Source organism: Podarcis melisellensis, assembly GCF_964234715.1.
Source record: "Podarcis melisellensis genome assembly, chromosome: 6".
NCBI classification, from domain to species: domain Eukaryota; kingdom Metazoa; phylum Chordata; class Lepidosauria; order Squamata; family Lacertidae; genus Podarcis; species Podarcis melisellensis.
Genome location: NC_138538.1, coordinates 43,233,079 through 43,251,455, shown reverse-complemented (window position 1 = coordinate 43,251,455; position 18,377 = coordinate 43,233,079). Strand labels below are relative to the sequence as shown.

Sequence of the window (18,377 nt, the reverse complement as noted above, 5' to 3'; positions counted from 1 at the left end):
GATGGAATATAAATTGGGAATGGCATTTGGTTTCCCATTCCTTATTTCCAGCTCGTTTTCGGAAACAGCCAGCACTGATGCTTGCTTGATGGACTCTGAAGGGAATGGGCAGGGGGTTCTTTTTATCCATGTTGCTAGATTGTATATATGCGAAGCAGTGCAGGGATGAAAGGAGCAGCATTCTCTGGAACATGAATCTCCACAGCAGCAGGATTAGTGGCAGAGGAAGGAGTGTGCCAAGGAGCAAGGCAGCTATAACACAAAGCGCAAGTAGTCTCTGTTGGAAGCTAAACTAAGTCAGTAGTTGCAGATGGGGTGCCTCGAAGAGAATGCAGCAGACATGCAAAAAGAGGAGAGAAAAGGAAGGAGTGCAACACTCAAAGAGCAGAGTTAAGATTGTTACACAGCCTGAGTCAAACCGTGTGATTCTACCCTGTTCCCAAGCACTCTCTAAAGCAAAAGGTTGAAAGCAATTACTAGCTCTTAAAGAAGGGAATGTGGGGGAGAGAATCCTTGAAGAGAGCAGAAAGCTCCATGCGTGAAAAGAAGAAGCTGCCACCAGAGTTCCCAATTATAAAGTTTTCACTACAGAGCTCCTGCTGTGTCGGCAGCAAGAGTGTCTACATCACGAGAGTGGATCTGTCAGCTCTAATGAGAGCCACGACAGTGCCAGAGCGTCCTTGCGTCAGAGTCTCTCAAACTTCCCGCAAACTCCACTCTGGCTGCTTCCTTTAACTCCTGCCTCACTGGCCCTCTCTCTCTCTCTCTTTTTTTTTTTAGTTTTGGGGATGGTTTCAAAACCTGGTGGGAGAGGAGAGAAATGCCCTATCTGGGTGTGTCCTAGATTCTGCATAGGGGCCCATCAGGTCAGGAGGAACTGAGGCAAAGTTTGAGGGGAGCACTCAGAAAGGGAAGGTGACACAAAGGGAGATGGTGTCAGATCCCATTGCTTCTGCAGCACTTAAACTCTCTCCCTGTGCCACAGCGAATATTTCACCCTTCTCCGCACACTGAGAAATAAACACACACCCCAGGAGCATGCAATTAAAGCAATGTTGCACATCTGGAGAGATGGATGGGCAGGTGAGTGGGTGGGTTGAAAAAGGCATGGTGGGAGTGATAGATGGATGAGAGGAAGTAGTGTAGAAAGGGAAAAGATTAGAAACATGAGCAAGTGATGAGGTGAGGGAAAACCGTAGAAGCAAAGGATGTTGAGAGGAGGTGACTAATATGATAGAGTGCCAAAAGGAAAGATGGTAGAAGTGATCTAGCAGCTTCACATGGGGCAGGAGGATCCTAATGCCTGGGATAGGGAGAGAGGCCAGCCCATTTAATACCATGGTGGATGAAAAGGACAAGAACTGGGTGAAAACGCAGTGAATGAAATGGAGGGAGGTTCCATTTTTCAGCAGCTTCTTCTGCCTCTGTTCACCCACAACTGATTCCTTTACATCAAGGTCACTGGCACTTCTATGTTACTGCACAGTGGATGTACCAGAGTATCAAAAAACCACCGCACATCCTGATCTTGATATCCAATAGGAAAAGGCAGCTCTTTAGAGCCTTGGAAATGTGATACTCCAACCAGATTCATGGCTCTCAGGAGTATTCAGTGTTACTAGGGAATTAGGCAAGCTGGCAGCTTTTCTCTTCCAGGAGTGCTCTATGAAGGCAGCACAGCACAGCAAGAGCTAAAGGGAACAGCCCAGTGCTGTCACATTACTGCATGTAGGAAATATTAGTCAAAAGAAGAGAATGGCATGTTCACACTGATGTTGAATGGAGCAAGCAAAACGAGGTGTGTGAGATCCCTGCTGATGTAGAGGGAACCATTCAAGGGCATGATTATTGATGGAACACTTAACTGGACCACCTTTCTAAATATGTTGGCCAAGTGAATTGACCACTAATGGGAAAAAGCTTCCTCAGAACAAATGACTTCTTGTTTGGTTTTCTTTGCAGCTAGCTAAGGAGAGTGAGCGTCTCCAGGCGATGATGGCCCACCTCCATATGAGACCTTCAGAGCCAAAGCCGTTCAGTCAGCCTGTAAGCAATGCTCAGTTTGTTCCTCACCTTTACGCTCTAACTTTCTTTTCTAATAGGGATTGCCACCTCAAGCCTCAGGCCCATATTGTCCTGCCAGAGTCACTCAGGGCTGAAGCAACCCTGGCTGTGACAACATTTCTAGACTCACAGTAACGGGAACTATTTCCTACGAGTTCCTTTGAGCCACTAGGCTCCTAGTAGATGGCATGATGTTGTGAGGAAGCCAAGGTACACCTACGCTCCATTGAAACTCCTGAACTGATGATTACCAGTTTTCCACCCTTGCGGAATCCTCCCTTTTACTACAACCCAAACATTGTTTACTTGAGCTTCACTTTCCACAGTCACAGCCATAGAGGGTCATGTAATATCATAATGCCTGCCAGATACTGCCCATGAACCACCAGGTAGCTGTCCCTTCTTTATAATAACAATACTTTTCCTCTATCTGTTTCTCCAAGTCCTCTTTTACACTTGCATTTCTCCATGGCATTTCACAGAGGCATAACTCAAACTGTATAGGCTTAGTAATCTCCTTGAGAGAGGAACCTGTCCTCTTGGACTCTGCAAATTGTCGTGCATGTTATTATTTTATTATTTATTACATTTATCTACCACCCTTCATCTGAAGATCTCAGCGCGGTTCACAACATGCAAGCATACTGATGGTGCTATAGAAATACAAACAACCATAGGTACCTGTGCTGGCCCTTTCTGCAGGCAGGTAGAATCACTTGTTCTCACAACATCAAGCCAGACTGAGACAACCTCCCAGAGGCAACAGCTCACAGAGCATGCCCAGATAGCCCAAGCTGCTATTGTACACAAGGAGTGAAGCAAGGGGATTGGGATAAAACAGGCTGTGCCCAGGCCATCCTTGCATTCACATTGCACAGTTTAGAAAGCCAGCTGTGTTGAAAGACCACACTACTTGTGTCAGTCCTGCAAACTGCGTAGACATAGGCTGAAAAGTGCTGCTTGGAAGTGCTGAAACAGCACACCAAATTCTGAAATCAAAGCTGATACAAACATACCCTAGTGTCCTCTACCCTGCAGGGTGTGTTACTGGCTCCTTCCTGACCTATTTCCTTATGTGCTGCCTTATTGGCCATTCTAAGGTGTTTGAGACCCACATCTATCTCAGGAAAAGCAGCTGGTGACATCTATGCTCTCTTGAGGTTCTAGTTCACATCTGTGCGTGTGAGACCCTCTTGGAAGAACTTGCATCAATGATAAAAATATGTGTTTCCCCTCTGTGGTTTCTGAAAGTCCCTCCTGTTCATGAGAAGGGAGGTGGCCATGGTTACAGTTTTGAGGAAGGAAGAGAGAGAAAGTACATGCATATCACTGAATTACATTCCGAACCCCAAGAGCTCACTGACATCTACAGTGCTTCAATATATGGTTGTATAAGCTGACCTGATTTTTTTTTACTCATGAAATGATTGCAATCCTCTTTCTTGGCAAGAGATGAAATTTTACATGGATCTTCAAAAGATAATGCTTATCTGTCAGTGTTAGAATATGACTATAGATAATGGTACTGATGAACTACTGGGAATTGTGCTGTATCCTGGGACAGCATTGCTCCAATTTGCTAATGAGACACTTGTGGCAATGCCACAATGATTTTAAAATGAAATCCACAACTACCTGATCACCTTCATGAAATGAGCAGATAATTAATTTTCCCCCAAGTTAAGCTGCAGTTTAGACAATCTCATTGGAAGTGGTGTAGAATAGTAGCTAAGAGTGCACACTTTCAGCCAGGAAGCCCTTAGCTCAAATCTTGCCTAAGCCATGAGCTCACTAACGGTCCCCACCTGCGCATGCTTGCTTGCTTCTAAATAAACATTCATAGACCTGGACCATGTTTGGATTTATGCAAGCCACTATCTTGTAATTTCAGCCCCCGTCTGCAGTACAGGTGGTAATTTGTGCTAGCTGTAACTGAAAACCGTTCCTCCTAAAGTTTGGCTTCCCATTTGCTTTGAAAAAACGGCTACAGACAAGAATTATGGATTAGTTTTTTTATTAAAAAAAACTGAGAAAGGGAGGAATACTTTATATTGTACTAGATGGTCATCTGGTTCTTTCACGTTTCTAACAACTGGCTTTGATGTAGCTAGTAAAGAGTTTCAGGTTTCATTCACGTTTGCAGAGTATGATCTGATTTCTCATCCACATCGAGCCCTTCAATTGTAGTTGATGAGTCTCAAGTGCTTATCTGAGGTGCCTGTTTCAATCTTTGCTGCTGAATTGATTAGTAGACCCTCGGTGGTGTGCCTCTGCCTTTCACCCAACCTTTATCTTCATTGATAGAAGTTGAGCAGCCATGTGCTATGTCCATATAGAAAACTGTTGCTTACCCAGACACCTCTCTGTCTCCTGGGTTGATTCTAATAATAGTTTGTCATCCTTTTTGAGCAGCTGAACCTGGTTTCCAGCGCCACCCTCTCCAAGAGCACTTCTGATACCTTCCCTGATGGATTACCTCATCCCCCCACCTCTGCTACTGCACCCATTACTCCATTGCGGCAGGGCCCTTCTGTCATCAGCTCATCCACTTTACACAATGTAGGGCCTATTCGCAGGAGGAACTCAGACAAGTTCTGCACGCCAATCTCCTCAGGTGAGAGCAGCTGGGGAAACTGCAGCTGCAACTTTATGTTTGGGTTGATTTGTGTGTTTCTTAGACTGAATTGTGTGCTACTTTTCTTCATAACTTTCTTTCTTCCCCGTAGAACTTGCGCAGAATCATGAGTTTTACAAAAATGCAGATGTCCGCCCCCCCTTCACATACGCCTCGCTTATCCGGCAGGTGAGAAATTCCTTCTTTTGGAGAAATGTACAAGTGTGCCAGAAAGGCCTGGAACAGGCATCAGTTGTTCACACTCAACTTGAATGTTGCTTGTGACAAGTGGCTCAGGTTGCTAATGGTACATTCTAGACATCACCTTCTTATGCTGCCTTTGGAAATGGAATTTGAGTCAGTGGCTGGGGTGTAAATCTGGCAGTTGGGAAACCTGGATTCATTGTGGTCTTGAGCTATTGTGGTTTTTTTCACCCAACCATGCCTTTCACAGTTAACACTAGACATTCTAGCACTGCAAGTAAATGGATAGGCACATAATTCTCTCTGTAGTTTGTTTGGTGTAGAAGTCAAAGGCCTAGAGACTAAGACTTTAGGCTATATCTACAGCCATCACTGCTGTATCTTGTGACCTTAGTGCCTCTTTGTCCTTTACATGATCATTATTTCCTCAAGAGTTCAAAGCAGCTTAGTTCTATTACAGAGTCTCTGACTTGGTGCTTTTCTGGTCCCCTGGGTGAAAGATACATTAGCTATAAATGGAGTGAGGATGGGGAGTTTTCAGCAACAGAAATGGCAGTGATGGCTTCAACTTGAAACAATAAGATTTTGCCACCCCACTGTTTTCAGGGATTTTATAAACTTGCTCAACAAGGTATTTTTGAAGTCAATACTACAGAATCACCTTGTGGTTAATAACTCAAATCTCCATTTTAAATGAGATGGTTGGGATTTTTTTTTGACCAATACCATTTCCTGAATATTAGCCTTTGTGAGGAGAAAAATAGAATCTGCATGTATCAGTGCTATTTCATGGGTTGTTGGCTGCCACACTTGATATTTGAATTATTTGCACCCTCCCTCATGCATGTAGGAGCAATGTTCACGGTGGGCTTTACAGTGTTTCTGGCTTCCAGGGTATAACATAACTACTAATGTTTCCTGTTGTGTCAGAGTATTAGCAGTAGAGTTTGTCAGGATCAGCCTTAGTGGTCCATAACAACTGAAATCTCTTTTCAGCCTTAGCTTTCAGGCACAGCAGGTGGGACTTTACTGTGTCAGTTTCTTGGATGAACTGCAACCTTCTGTTTCCAGAGCTGCCAACAGCATATCTTTGACAAAGAATAAATTCCCTGGGGAGGATGGCTTCTATTGCTCCCTAGTGGTGCTGTATTGTGTGGGTATTCCCCGCCTTCCAGTTAATTGAAGTAGGCTATGTAAGTTAGCGTGCAGGCTACGATATTGTTCTGTGGATCTCACCTACACCCTTATTCTCCTTTGGCTAAAAATATGCCTTCATTGTCCATGTAAAAATATACTTTAGAAGAGATGCTAAGATCTCTTGCTTGCTGGCACTGGCCTTTTAAAGCCCTGGCTCCTGGAATTCATTCCTTTTGATTCAGCTCTTTGAGGTTAACCTCCCTGGAGTAGCTGAGATCTAGGAAACTCTTCCAAGAGCAAGCAGTAGTTGGTGTTTTCAGACACAATATCACCTCCATTAGCCAGGCCAAAGTGTGGGAATGAGTGGCTTTATGCTTATCTTACCTCCCTCCCTCCTACAGCATCACACACCCTTCTGCATGCAGTGTTTTGTTTAAGAACGCTGGATCAGACCAAATGGCTGGGATCAGACAGGTGCTCCTGGAATACTCACAAAATGGGACATAATAGAGCATTATCTGCTGTTTTTGCTTTCACCATCTAGTAATCAGAAGTTCACTACCTCTACATTTGAGTTTTGCTTTTTAATATTCAACACACATCGTATTTGGCATGCTCAGGTTATATTATTCTTTTTGTAATAAATAATTTTTTAGGCTTTGTACATACTTATTCCTTAACTTCCAAGTTTTTGGCTGTACCATGGCCAATACCCATTGGTATCCCACCCGTGAATTTGTCTGATCTTTGGAAAGTTCATTTTAAGGGTTTTTTTAAGCCCTTAAACTGGTTAAGGTGTTGCCTTGTAATCTACCACTTATGAACTTCACTGGATCATGTCAAGATCTAGTCTATGTACCTCCATTATGCTCTCTTTTTTATTCACTAATGGTAACCAAGATTGGCACACCCTCCCCTCATGTGGATGCAAATGGTGCCTGAATTATTCTCTGAGTGAAATTAGCAAACATCAGGCCCAACCAGTTATCTGCTTTCAGTTCAGATAAGAATGAAAAGGGGCTGGAGTGGACCAGTTTCAGGCAGAAATTGTTGATCTTGCTCTACAAAACTGGGATCAGGATTCCAATGTTCAAGTCTAGTTCAGTAAGGAATGTTTTGAGTGCATTCTAGCTAATTTGCCCAGATTTGATCTGGTGCAATTCCTGGTTTGCAGCAATGGTTACTGTGCTTCACTCACTCACTAAATTAATTCAACTTTTATGCATTTTGAAAGCGATACTTTAGCACTGATTTTCCTTTCCATCCATTGTAACCTGGAGCACTTCTTTCCAATTAACTGTGAGATGGGTAGAGTAGTCGAAATCAATGGTTTGTCTGGGCTAGTACTTACTAGAGCTTCTAATCAGTCAGGTGTACTATATGTGAAATAGGGTGTCACTGCATTTGCATAAGGGTATGTCCTGCCAAATGAAAATATCTCAAGACTCTTTTAGCATATTTTTAAGGCAGTAATACTGATTTGCAGAGATATGTCATATCTAAAAATGACCAAGCTTTATGCAGCTGGTCATTCGCCTAAGTAGAAAAAGAAACAATTTTCATAGAATCTTGCATATCAGGTCCCAGAATCTGTTTCAGAAGTCTCTTTAAGGCCTTAGAGCCAGTTATTACCCATGACTATGCTTCTCTGCACCTGCAGACTTGACTGAAGTAGATCTTTGAGCATGCACAGCAGGGGTGGGGAACCATTTTCAGCTTGAGAGCTGAATTTCCTTCTGGGCAACTTTCAAGGTCTGTGATGGCCAGTGGTTGGAAGGGCCTGAGGCAACAGTGGGCAAAGCAGTGAATGTGAATTTTACATTTGAACAACAGGCTAGTTTCTACACTTCTCTATCTCCAGCCAGATAATAATAATAATAATAATAATAATAATAATAATAATAATAATAATATAAAATAAATAAATAAATAAATGCATATCTAAAAACATCATGCATTAAAAAGCTCCTGATACAGGACTGCCTTCAGATGTCTTCTAGACAAGCAAAATATTATTAGAGTTCAAAGACACATTCCCACCAGGCAAAAATACTCAAGGTGGATGTGAAGCAAGGCTAGTGAGAACTGGCCTGCGGAGGGGTCTGGCTTGGGAGAGTCACAAGGGCACCCTTTACATCCAGGCCTGAGGTTTTCTGTTCCTCTGCTGCTAAGCTTGCTTCAGTGCATTTAGCCTAAGAGGTAGAGCATTTGAATTATGAGAGTAATGCTTCTGCACCTCCTTTTTATATTTGAGGACTAGCTATTCAGTCCATAATATATTTCATTCCTGGCTTTTGGGGGGGTCTATAATCTTGGGTAGGTAATTATTTTGCAACATATCTGGCTTCTCCTGTATCTTTACTAAAGGCTATGTTTGGGCTGATTCACACATTCATACATATCACTCTCAAAGCCTTATGATTCAGTTACTTGAGTCTCAATTCATGAACTGTCTTCACTAAAAATGCATTGTTTCGGAGTAACCTTGTACAGCTATATAGCTATTTTTAGTGTTGGATCTGTGGTGGCTGTTTCATGCATGTTGGTCCCCATCTGATGTTGTAATCCTCAAGTGAGAAACATGGATGTCCTAAATTCAGATCTTTGAAATGTGTAGTTGAAAAGCAGAGCAGCATCTTCTCATATGTCCTCATAATGGTTTGCCTAGGGCTGGTGGTAAGAACTTATGGGACTGATGTCTGTGAGTAACTTTTTCTCACCTTTCAATGCAGGCTATCCTTGAGACACCCGACAGGCAGCTAACATTGAATGAAATCTACAATTGGTTCACACGGATGTTTGCCTACTTCAGGAGAAACACAGCTACCTGGAAGGTAAAGCTTAGACTGGGATTTTAATGCAGCTTTAGTGCCAACACACTTCTTAATATGGAACTGGGTCTCAACTTGGAGGACCTGCTAAATAATTTCATGTCCCAAATGTTTTTGGTGGAAGAGGTTTTTAAATAAGTGGGAGCAGGGAGCTCTTATTAAGCAACTACATGTGTCCATGTTTGATCTGTATCCTGGCTGCATCCTGGTTATGGACATGACACTGGGAAACATGAAGAAGTTAATGAATTAAGGCATTTACTGTGTCAACATTCTGCTAAAGATTCTGTTCTGGAGTGGTACAACAAGGCCACTTCAGAATAGATATTCTGCATGTTCTTACTACTTTTTAGAATTGAAGAGAAAGGATTATTCATTAGTTTATGACACCAGGCTGCAGACTCATGTTTCAGTTTTCCACTCCACTTAGCATTATACAGAACGTTTGGTGCTTGGATACTATGGTAAAGGCAGCATCCACAAAGAAATATACACTGCCTTTTGTAATACACTCTATGTACCTAAGGATGGATTCAGATGAAAGAGGTGGCTAAAACAAAGTGTGAGTGGCTTGCACGTTCTACTTTCCCTCCTTTTGACTTATTTCTCCTATGCAGTGGTACCTCGGGTTAAGTACTTAATTCGTTCCGGAGGTCCGTTCTTAACCTGAAACTGTTCTTAACCTGAAGCACCACTTTAGCTAATGGGGCCTCCTGCTGCTGCTGTGCCGCTGGAGCACGATTTCTGTTCTCATCCTGAAGCAAAGTTCTTAACCTGAAGCACTATTTCTGGGTTAACGGAGTCTGTAACCTGAAGCGTATGTAACCCAAGGTACCACTGTACCTGTAGTGAGATGTGTAAGTTCCCCATATCTTTGGGAACTTCCCACTGGCAAGGTGGGCAGGTCACTTCCTTGGATATGACTTGAAGGACGGGGGGGAAGTAGCTGAATGAGTCATTCTTATCTCCTTCACACACAACCATCCTTTTTTGTGCTGCTTTCAGTAATTGTGATGTGACTGTGAGACTGTCAGGGAAAGGAGCTGGGACCAATGGATGCAAACCTTCTGAAAGCAGGGAGTACTAGTAGCGAGGAATATCTAACGTCCCTCCATCTCCATTGCTTTCTTCCTAGGCCCTGCGGTTGTAGCTCGCTCTGGTGAGAGAGCTGTGGGTACTCTGCACAATTGACAAATTGAGAATTTAGCTTAAAATGTGTCAAACTGCCTGGGTGGTAAAACAAGCCAGGGAACTATATTCCTTCTCTTAGAAGAATCTGTTTCAGCCCTCTGAGGTGGAGGCAGTGATGTGTGGGTGGGTGACAACAGCATGTGACCAATCTGTTCCGTTATAAGGCTGCAGAAATAGGTCTTTGCTGGCATGCACGTGGCCTGTCTACAGGAAAAGCAGAAGGGGAGTTAGAGATTCTAGAAATAGAAAATAAGGTTAATGATAACCCGGGGGCTGGTATCTCACTGCATGTGGCAAATAGATGATGCCTTAGCCAAGCTAGCGACGATTCAGGCTGGCTTTTCAGAGCATTGGGATGCAGATGGTCTCCTGATAGGGAAGATTGTGTGTGAGCCGCTAATACTCAACTTTCAACCTTGGGGAAGAAGAACACGAGGAGGCAACTTAATCTTTGTAACAGAAAACAATCTTGCACATGAAAAGGGGCTAACAGAAGCGCCACCCAGTCTCCTGTCTGGTTCAGATTCCCTATAGGATGTTAGCTGTCAGTTGGTGTTTCTGTCTTCCCATCTGTAAAATGGCACAAGAAGGGGCCGGTTTCCTCTGTTACATTCACATATATGTAATAATGCAGTAGGCCCATGATCCTAACTGAGGTCTTGATTACTGCTATAATCATAATCTTGATTTGTCTGTCTCGGTCTCTCTCCTTTTCACCATAATGTATAACTCTCTAGGCAGTTGTCAGTCCATCACTGTAAAGGCATTGTGTGGGAAACAATGGGGAAGGATCATAGCTTAGTGGTAGAGCACATGCTTTGCATAGAGAAAGTCTCAGATTCAATACTTTTGAGGTAGGGATGAGAGAGCCTTTCAGAAACCTTTCAGAGAGCCTTTTAGAAACCACTGCCAGCTAGTGAAGTCCATACTGAGCAAGCTGGACCAATAGCCTCACTTGTATAAAGGAGCTACTTCTTTGAATATTTCTAAACCAGAGAATGAGCATACCTCCCCTACTGTGTACTGGAGGCACAGGCTCTGGATATGCAGGTGCCGATGCTTGCTCTTGGAATCAAGTCCAACTCCCTTTGCTTGTATTTTTTTCCTGAAGAATTCAATTTTAGCAAGAGCGTACATCCTTAAAATGTGTCTGTGCCCGTGTGTGCTTTCATTATGTGAAGGTGGTCCTGACGTTTGTCCTGATTCAAAGCTTGGCCTATTACTGTCCACTCTCTCTGAATACACTGATCCATTCCTTGCTCATGTGTTCAGTGAGATCTTGAAAGCAGAAGAAGTAATTCCAGAAGAGATACAAAAGTGAGGGAGGGTGAGAGAAAGGATAGAAGGACTATCTCCAGAGTAGAGGGGTGTCTGTTGTGTTCCTGCAGCTGGGCATCTCTGCCTTTCAGCTGGAGGCCTGATAAGATTCTGTCTTCCAGACATGACATAATTCTGCCAGTGTCACATGCAAGCCCTGATACAATCACTCCCCCAGACGGGAAGCCAGAGTCATTGTGTAACAGTCAAACTCTTGATAACGGCCAAGCAGAGCTTGCTGCCCATTAAGCAAACACAAGTCTGAGACTAGCAAGTTATTTTCTGTGAGTGAAAAGGGGGTTATGGCATCAACCATGTAGGAAGTGAGTGAACTTATTTGGATCAATTCATAGAGAAATGCTGAAAGTACTAAGTCACCTATTAATGTCCTTGGGGAAGGGTAGCTGTATGTGGCAGTGCATGTGCTTTTCAATGAAGAAGTCCCAAGTTTGTGGAATCTTCAGTGAAGAGATACCAGGGAGCAGGGCAAGAAAATGCCTCTTCCTCCATTTCTGTTGTGTTCCTTCCCAAGGGAGACTACGCCAGGCTAAAGTATGATGGCTTTGTCCAATGTTGCCTGTGACTGTTCCTGACTACATAGTAGCCTATACCCTAGCTTCTGGGGAACAAACTCAAATAAAAATTATTTATGTGCTTGCTTGCTTACTTACTATATTTATGTAGCCACCCCATAACAGGCATTTTCTAGGTGGCTCATAAAGGGGGGGGAATACAATATTCAAGTACAACATAAAACAAATTAAATTATTTTCAAAAATTGAAACCGTTAAAAACAATTTTAAACCTCAAATTTAAAACTGAGAGACCAAAACAATGACGTTTTAAAGACCTGGAAACATATTCAGCTGGCACCGAAAAGCCCATAAAGATGGCATCAGGTGCACCTGTCCAGGATGGCTATTCCATAACTGGGGTGCTGGTACTGAAAAGACCCTGTCCTAAATACTTGAAAGCAATGCTTTTTTGTCATCCATCATCTGCTTAATTTGCGAGGCCTTGGCATGTCTGCAAAACTGGCAAACAGGCTGGTTTCAGAAAACAAATCTTAAAGCCTCAGGCAAAGGGGAAAGAAGTCAAAACTCTTTTTTGTTGCTGCCTCTTCTTTTCTCGTACTGCCTGAACAAGGAAGAAGAAACAGAAGGAAGGTCCTTTGTGCAGCTTGTTGGCTACCTTTCCCTATATATACAAACATACATGTACAAATGTGACACACACCCCAACAAGCATATAAACAAATGATACCAAGATCTGGGCTTGAATCTAAGGACAAAACTACTAGGAAGAGACTACTCGGAAGAGACTGAGTGCCTACTTAAGCATGATAAACATGATAGGTGCTTAGTGCTTGGCACATTTACGTAGATGTTGGTTTTTGCTTTTCTTTGGTGTGCTTTTAAATGCATCTAATCCCTGAAAGAAACAAAGCAGCTGTGGTGCCCATGGCTGATGTCCCACATTATGGCACCCTGGAGAAATTGTGCAGTTGCTCTGGAAGTTGGCATATCATCACAGAGGAAAGATGTCAAACTTGCACACAACCTGGTACCTTTATTTGTTCTCGTCCATTTTCCTCCATTTTGTGAGTTTGTGCTAAAATATTGAATTAGATGCATGTGGAGTTCCTATGGCTTCGGTGGTCCAGTTCTCCTCAATGTATTGCCATTCCAGTTCTTCTTGCTTAGTTAGGTAGCCCTTGTGGGTGGATGGTTTCCCATGGATGCACAACTCAAAGCACACTAAGAACCACTGTTACATTTTAGCAGTGCAAGAGGATTGCATTGGACGTCCAGTGTAGCAAAAACTTGTTATTGTAATCCTAACCTATTGATATTCTCTTTAAGATGTTCATATATACCACCCTCATGCACTGATGTGGGGAGCTGGGCTGTGACCAGCAGCCACATGTTTGGCCATCATGTAAAGTGGTTCTATAAACATAAAGCATCTGCATGCATGAGGGACGATCCTGATTGACCCAGGAACTCAGCGTAAGTGGAGGCACTCTGTGCGCACAGGCTGATGCATGCATAGGACTACTTTACGCATGGGCAGAACATGTGGTGTGAGCCAGCAGCAGGGCCACCAGCCCAATCGTGCTCCCTGTGAATGTGCAAAGGGTGAGTTATATGAGCCCTGCTTTTGTTAACCCACTTTTTCTCTATATAGACTATAGTGCACACATTCGCCTCTTTGCATCGTTGTCACTGATAGCCCTGCCTGTTTTCCGTTCCCCTCTCTGTGGTGGTCTGTAGCCCTTTCTGTCATTACTGTCCTCTCTTTTACTTAACCCAGAGTTTTCTCTGTTCCCCATCTCAGTTAGCCATTTTTCCTCTCCACACCCCACAGCATATGCTTGCTTGCTCACTCTCTCTTTTCACTGCACAGCAGCAGGTGTCCCTGTTCCCTCCAAGGGGTATGCCCCTTTTTGTTTCTCTCTCCTTTCCACAGGTCTCCTGACACACGGATCTGTTACTTCCCTTTCTCTGTTTCCGCTGTTATTGGTCTCACTTCACCACTATCTCTAGTACCCTCTTTTTGCACCCTTTCTAGCACAATCCTATAGATGTCTACTCAGAAGTAAATCCCACAGAGTTCAATAGGGCTTACTCCTAGGCAAGGGAGTGTAGGATTGCAGACTGTCCCTTTATACGCTCTGTTTCTACCCCCACCCTTATCTCTTCTTCTGCCTTGCTAAACTCAGCAAGAATACCTAAGGCATTCATTTTCTCAGCGGTTCACACATTAAGTGCCTTTCCATATATTATTTGGCAGCAAACCTGGGTTAGCAACTAAGTGTTTGTGATAGGGAGTTGGAGCCAATACTAGCTCTCTGCTGTGTTTAGTGATATGATACATGCATTTACAAACAGGTATTTGGCTCATTTGCTCATTACATTTTTAGAGGTATGCTTTTCAACGTGTAAATCTGCCTTGAGGGGGTCTTATAGGCAGGAAACCATTGAACATGGTGATCTGGTTGCAACAGGCTGGTAAAGCTTTGCGGTCGACTTGGCTGTAGAGTTTGATTCTAGGGAAATGAAAAGCTATGTAGAATATAATGCAGGTATCTTCCTGGACTTCTCTGCTGGAGGGCCAAAAACAGGCAGGGTAGGTGCTGCAGTTGGCTGACAGCCCTGCTTAGGTTGTGCAGCTCTATCTAGCAACAGAAGGAATAGAATATCCTAGCTCACTATCTATAAAAGCCCTGGATTTTGTTTGTCATTCATGTCTGGAGCTTCTCTCCCTCCTTTATTTAGTTGCCACTCAGCTGAGGGAAAAAGTCCCTTCATTTCTGGTTAACATAAGCTGTGCCTGTGCTCATGTAACAAATCACTGTAAGCTCTGATTCTAGGGGTTTGCTCGCCACATCATCCGTAGATGGAGACAGATAGTTAACCTATTCAAGTGCAAAATGAGAGACTTGAAAGAATATTCACTCCAGCTTCTTCAAGAATTATATAATCTTAGTCACTAGAGTCTGGAAAACAATTATTAGCTGACACCTAGTCAATTCACCTGCCAGAGGACGAATTTTTCCTACTATGTAATTATTTACAATACAACAAATTTCAGCTATAATAGCTTATGCTATGCTGTAATCGCATTCTCAAAACACCAGATAGGAAAGTGCTTGAGGGAATACAACCGCTGTGAAATTTTCAAGCAGCATGTGATGTCTTTAACTATTATGCCAACAGCACACAGCCTTGTGCTTTTATGTTTTCTTACAGTTTTAGAGTGCAGGTATACGAGAGTGCTTGCTTGCAACTGTACTCTAAGGTCGGTAGGCAGATATATTTGTATACTGCTATATCCAAAGCTATCCCTCTTTTGGACTTCTGTCCTGTCCTTTTCCCTAGTGGGCAAGTTATGGCCGCTTTAAAAAAACACACACAGAGACACACGAAAGTAAATATATTTTGCATAAGATAAATAAAAATGTGTTGGTAACAAAATGAAATATCAGCTCATTCTTCACAGTTATCATGCTACCTGCCTCTTGCATTTCATCACAGGAGTCCCAGGGACACTTGTAAAAGGGATGTTGATTGCACCAGAGATGGAGTACTTCTAGAATTTTCCTGTCCAGAGGACATAAAGTCTTCTGTTTCATAGTTGTGTGGTGTCATTTAAATAATTATATGCAAAGTCTTCCATAATATAGTCATGGACTATGTGAACTTCAAAATGTCTTCTAGGGTGAGTGGACATGGGGCAGAAGACCAAAAGTGAGCAGGGAACCCACAAAATCTTCAGTACTGTTGAATATGTCCCCAAAAGCCTTAGAGGGAGAATATCCCCCTTCGTGCATTCACCATGGAGAGGAGGTTCCACATGAACAAGAGGCAGTGGAGCTACATTGCATTAGGCATGGGTGTCTGCAGTGCAGAATGCCATATTTGTAGATCTCTATGCATTCTGTGGAACCCTGACCCATGTCAGAACACAAAGAAGCCTACATGTGTACAGGTCTATATAAGTAGATTTCCCTTTTGCAGACATGCACATCAAACATTTGGCTGTGACAAGGAATCTCTGTGACAGCACTGCTGCCCCTTGATCACGTATGAAGGGGGCTTATGTTAGGCAAACAATATGAAATTGCTCCGAAATGGAATATTCAGAGACATCCTTACATGTGGACACATTTGTCTCTTAAGTCACTTACCATAAATTATCTCTTCAGCAAACAGATGAGCTCTCCTCCTCTCCACTACCATCGAAAGAAAATGTTAGCCCTCCAGGCTAAAACCACTATAGCACCCTACCAGGAGCACTAGTTTGCTCCACCTAACATTTTTAGGGAAAAATGTGGCTGGGTTGTAAAATATTTCTGGGTTTGAACATGGAAATTTCTGGTTTTTTTAAAAAAAAATATGGCAGCTGGTTCCCCATAGTAGTATTAGTGCACACAATATCCCCCACTTGACCTGCCTATCTTGCCTGCCTGGACTACCCTTGGTTTGAGGTGAATTTTTCAAGATCACTATCATCCTTATTCTACTTAAGGTTCTCTTGGTTTTAAGCAATATGCCATGCTGATTGTCAAAGTAGAAAAGGAGCAGTATTTATCCAGGATCACTATACAATGAATACAGTAGGGTGTTTAACACTAGGAAAACCTGGGTTATGTGGAGAAAAATAAGTAAATGGAACAGCAGGTAATTTAAAAGGTGGTGGTCCACCCCCCCAAGAGTAACTTAGTATGGTCTTGAAAGAAATCTACTCTGACTGTTATGTCCTTTAGTACCCTGTCATCTTAAGTTATATGGCCAAAAGGCTGATTCCCCCTAAGAACGATAAAGGTTGAAAACACATACAGACATAGGAAGCACACACCAATATATACAACTCCTTTCCGCACAAACATATTTGTACAGAGAACCAGGCAGGTTCCCCAAACGTTAGCTTAGTTGCAGACCAGGCCTACAGAATTTAAGGCGCATTAACAGTTGTGGCACTTCCATGGCTAAGGACCACTGGGACATTTAATTTCCTTTTACTGTATTTCAATATACGTATATCCTGGTTTTCAGGATAGTGAAGCAGCTAACAACCTCATTTAAAAACAATAAACCATAATAAATGAAAATTTGAAATCAGTTTTAGAAAGACCTATCACCAGTCAATGACAGACAATTCAAAATGCTGAGGCTCCCAGGTGTTGAAGGCCTATGGAAACAAGTAGGTCTTTACTTCCTATATAAAAACAAATGAAGGAGAAGCCGTATGGCTTTTGCAAAGGAGAGTATTCTGTAATCTATGCACTGCCACAAAAAGAATGTCAAACATCCATTCTTTGTAGCCCATTTCTACCTTATTGTGTGTGAGTACAAATATCTCGCAACCTCATAGACTCATTAACAGGTGGCGTGAGGTTGGTAGACTGATCCTTCTCTTTCCCTGGATTCAGAGGTAGTCAGTGGAACTGGTACCATTTTTGACAACATGATTCATTCAGCTGGCCATGCGATATAGCCTTTTTGCGTCAGAAACTCCTTCATTGCGTAAATTGCTAAGAAAAAGAAAGGTTAGGGCTGGATTCAACTAAGCTGGAGCACTAGTGGAAGCCAGCACAAGGACCTCTGGTAGCACAGTGGAGCTTCCCCGCCCCCCATGTGCCTCCTGCATCTCCCCCAGATCTGCTCTGGATGTTCAGGTGAACCCCTGAACGGTTCAGGGAGGGAAGGTGGGAAATCGTTCCATCTGGCAAGCAGAAATGCTTGTTCTGACGCAACAATCATATTAGCACAACATTGCATTCCACCCTTTGTGTCCTCTTGCCATGGGCTTCAGTAGGGAAGAGTGGAGATACCATATTTTTCACCCTATTGGACGCACTTTTTCCCCTCCAAAAATGAAGGGGAAATGTGGGTGCGTCCTATGGGGCGAATACAGGTTTTCGCTGAAGCCTAGAGAGCGAGAGCCTCTCGCTCTCCAGGCTTCAGGAAGCTCTGCGCAACCCTCCGGAGCCCGGCACCAAGCCGTGCTGGCCTCCGGTAGGTCGCGCAGAGCTGCCTGCCCTCCCGGGCTCCGCGCAGCTCTGCGCGATCCCCCGGAGCCCAGCGCCAAGCCGCACTGGGCTCCAGAGGGTCGCGCAGAGCTGCCTGCGCTCTATAGGGCGATGCGTCCTATGGGGCGAAAAATACAGTAATTAAGAAGGTCAGAAATAGAGTGGGAAAAGACTCAAAGAAGAAAAGGGAGTAATAGAGATGAGGATGCAGAGAGACAGGGAAATGAGGGAGAAGCTGGTACAGATTGCGGGGAAGAGAGTTCTATTGCATAGCAGATATGATGGTTGAGAGCAAGCGGAAAGGAGGAGATGAGGATGCTGTGACAAATAGGATGTGCTGGGTGGAAGTACGATAAGTGCGAGCAGCTATAGAAGGACCTGAGATGATGGAGTACAGTATGGAATACAGAGCAGGGGGCATGGGAGTTAACAGGGAAGTGGTTAAAAAGAGAAGACGGAGTATAACAATTGGCAGAAATGCTTG

General features: G+C 43.4%; 1 protein-coding gene across 4 annotated transcripts in view; it reads left to right on the top strand.

Annotated features, from left to right (window-relative positions):
* The window catches only part of FOXP4 (forkhead box P4), a 152,837-nt gene that overhangs the window by 112,565 nt on the left and 21,895 nt on the right, over positions 1-18,377 (top strand). For all 4 annotated transcript variants that reach the window (XM_081915576.1, XM_081915577.1, XM_081915574.1 and 1 more), the window contains exons 10-13: positions 1,963-2,046; positions 4,477-4,678; positions 4,791-4,867; positions 8,752-8,853. In XM_081915576.1, coding sequence (XP_081771702.1) covers positions 1,963-2,046; positions 4,477-4,678; positions 4,791-4,867; positions 8,752-8,853 — 465 coding nt within the window. The remainder of the gene's footprint in view (positions 1-1,962; positions 2,047-4,476; positions 4,679-4,790; positions 4,868-8,751; positions 8,854-18,377) is intronic.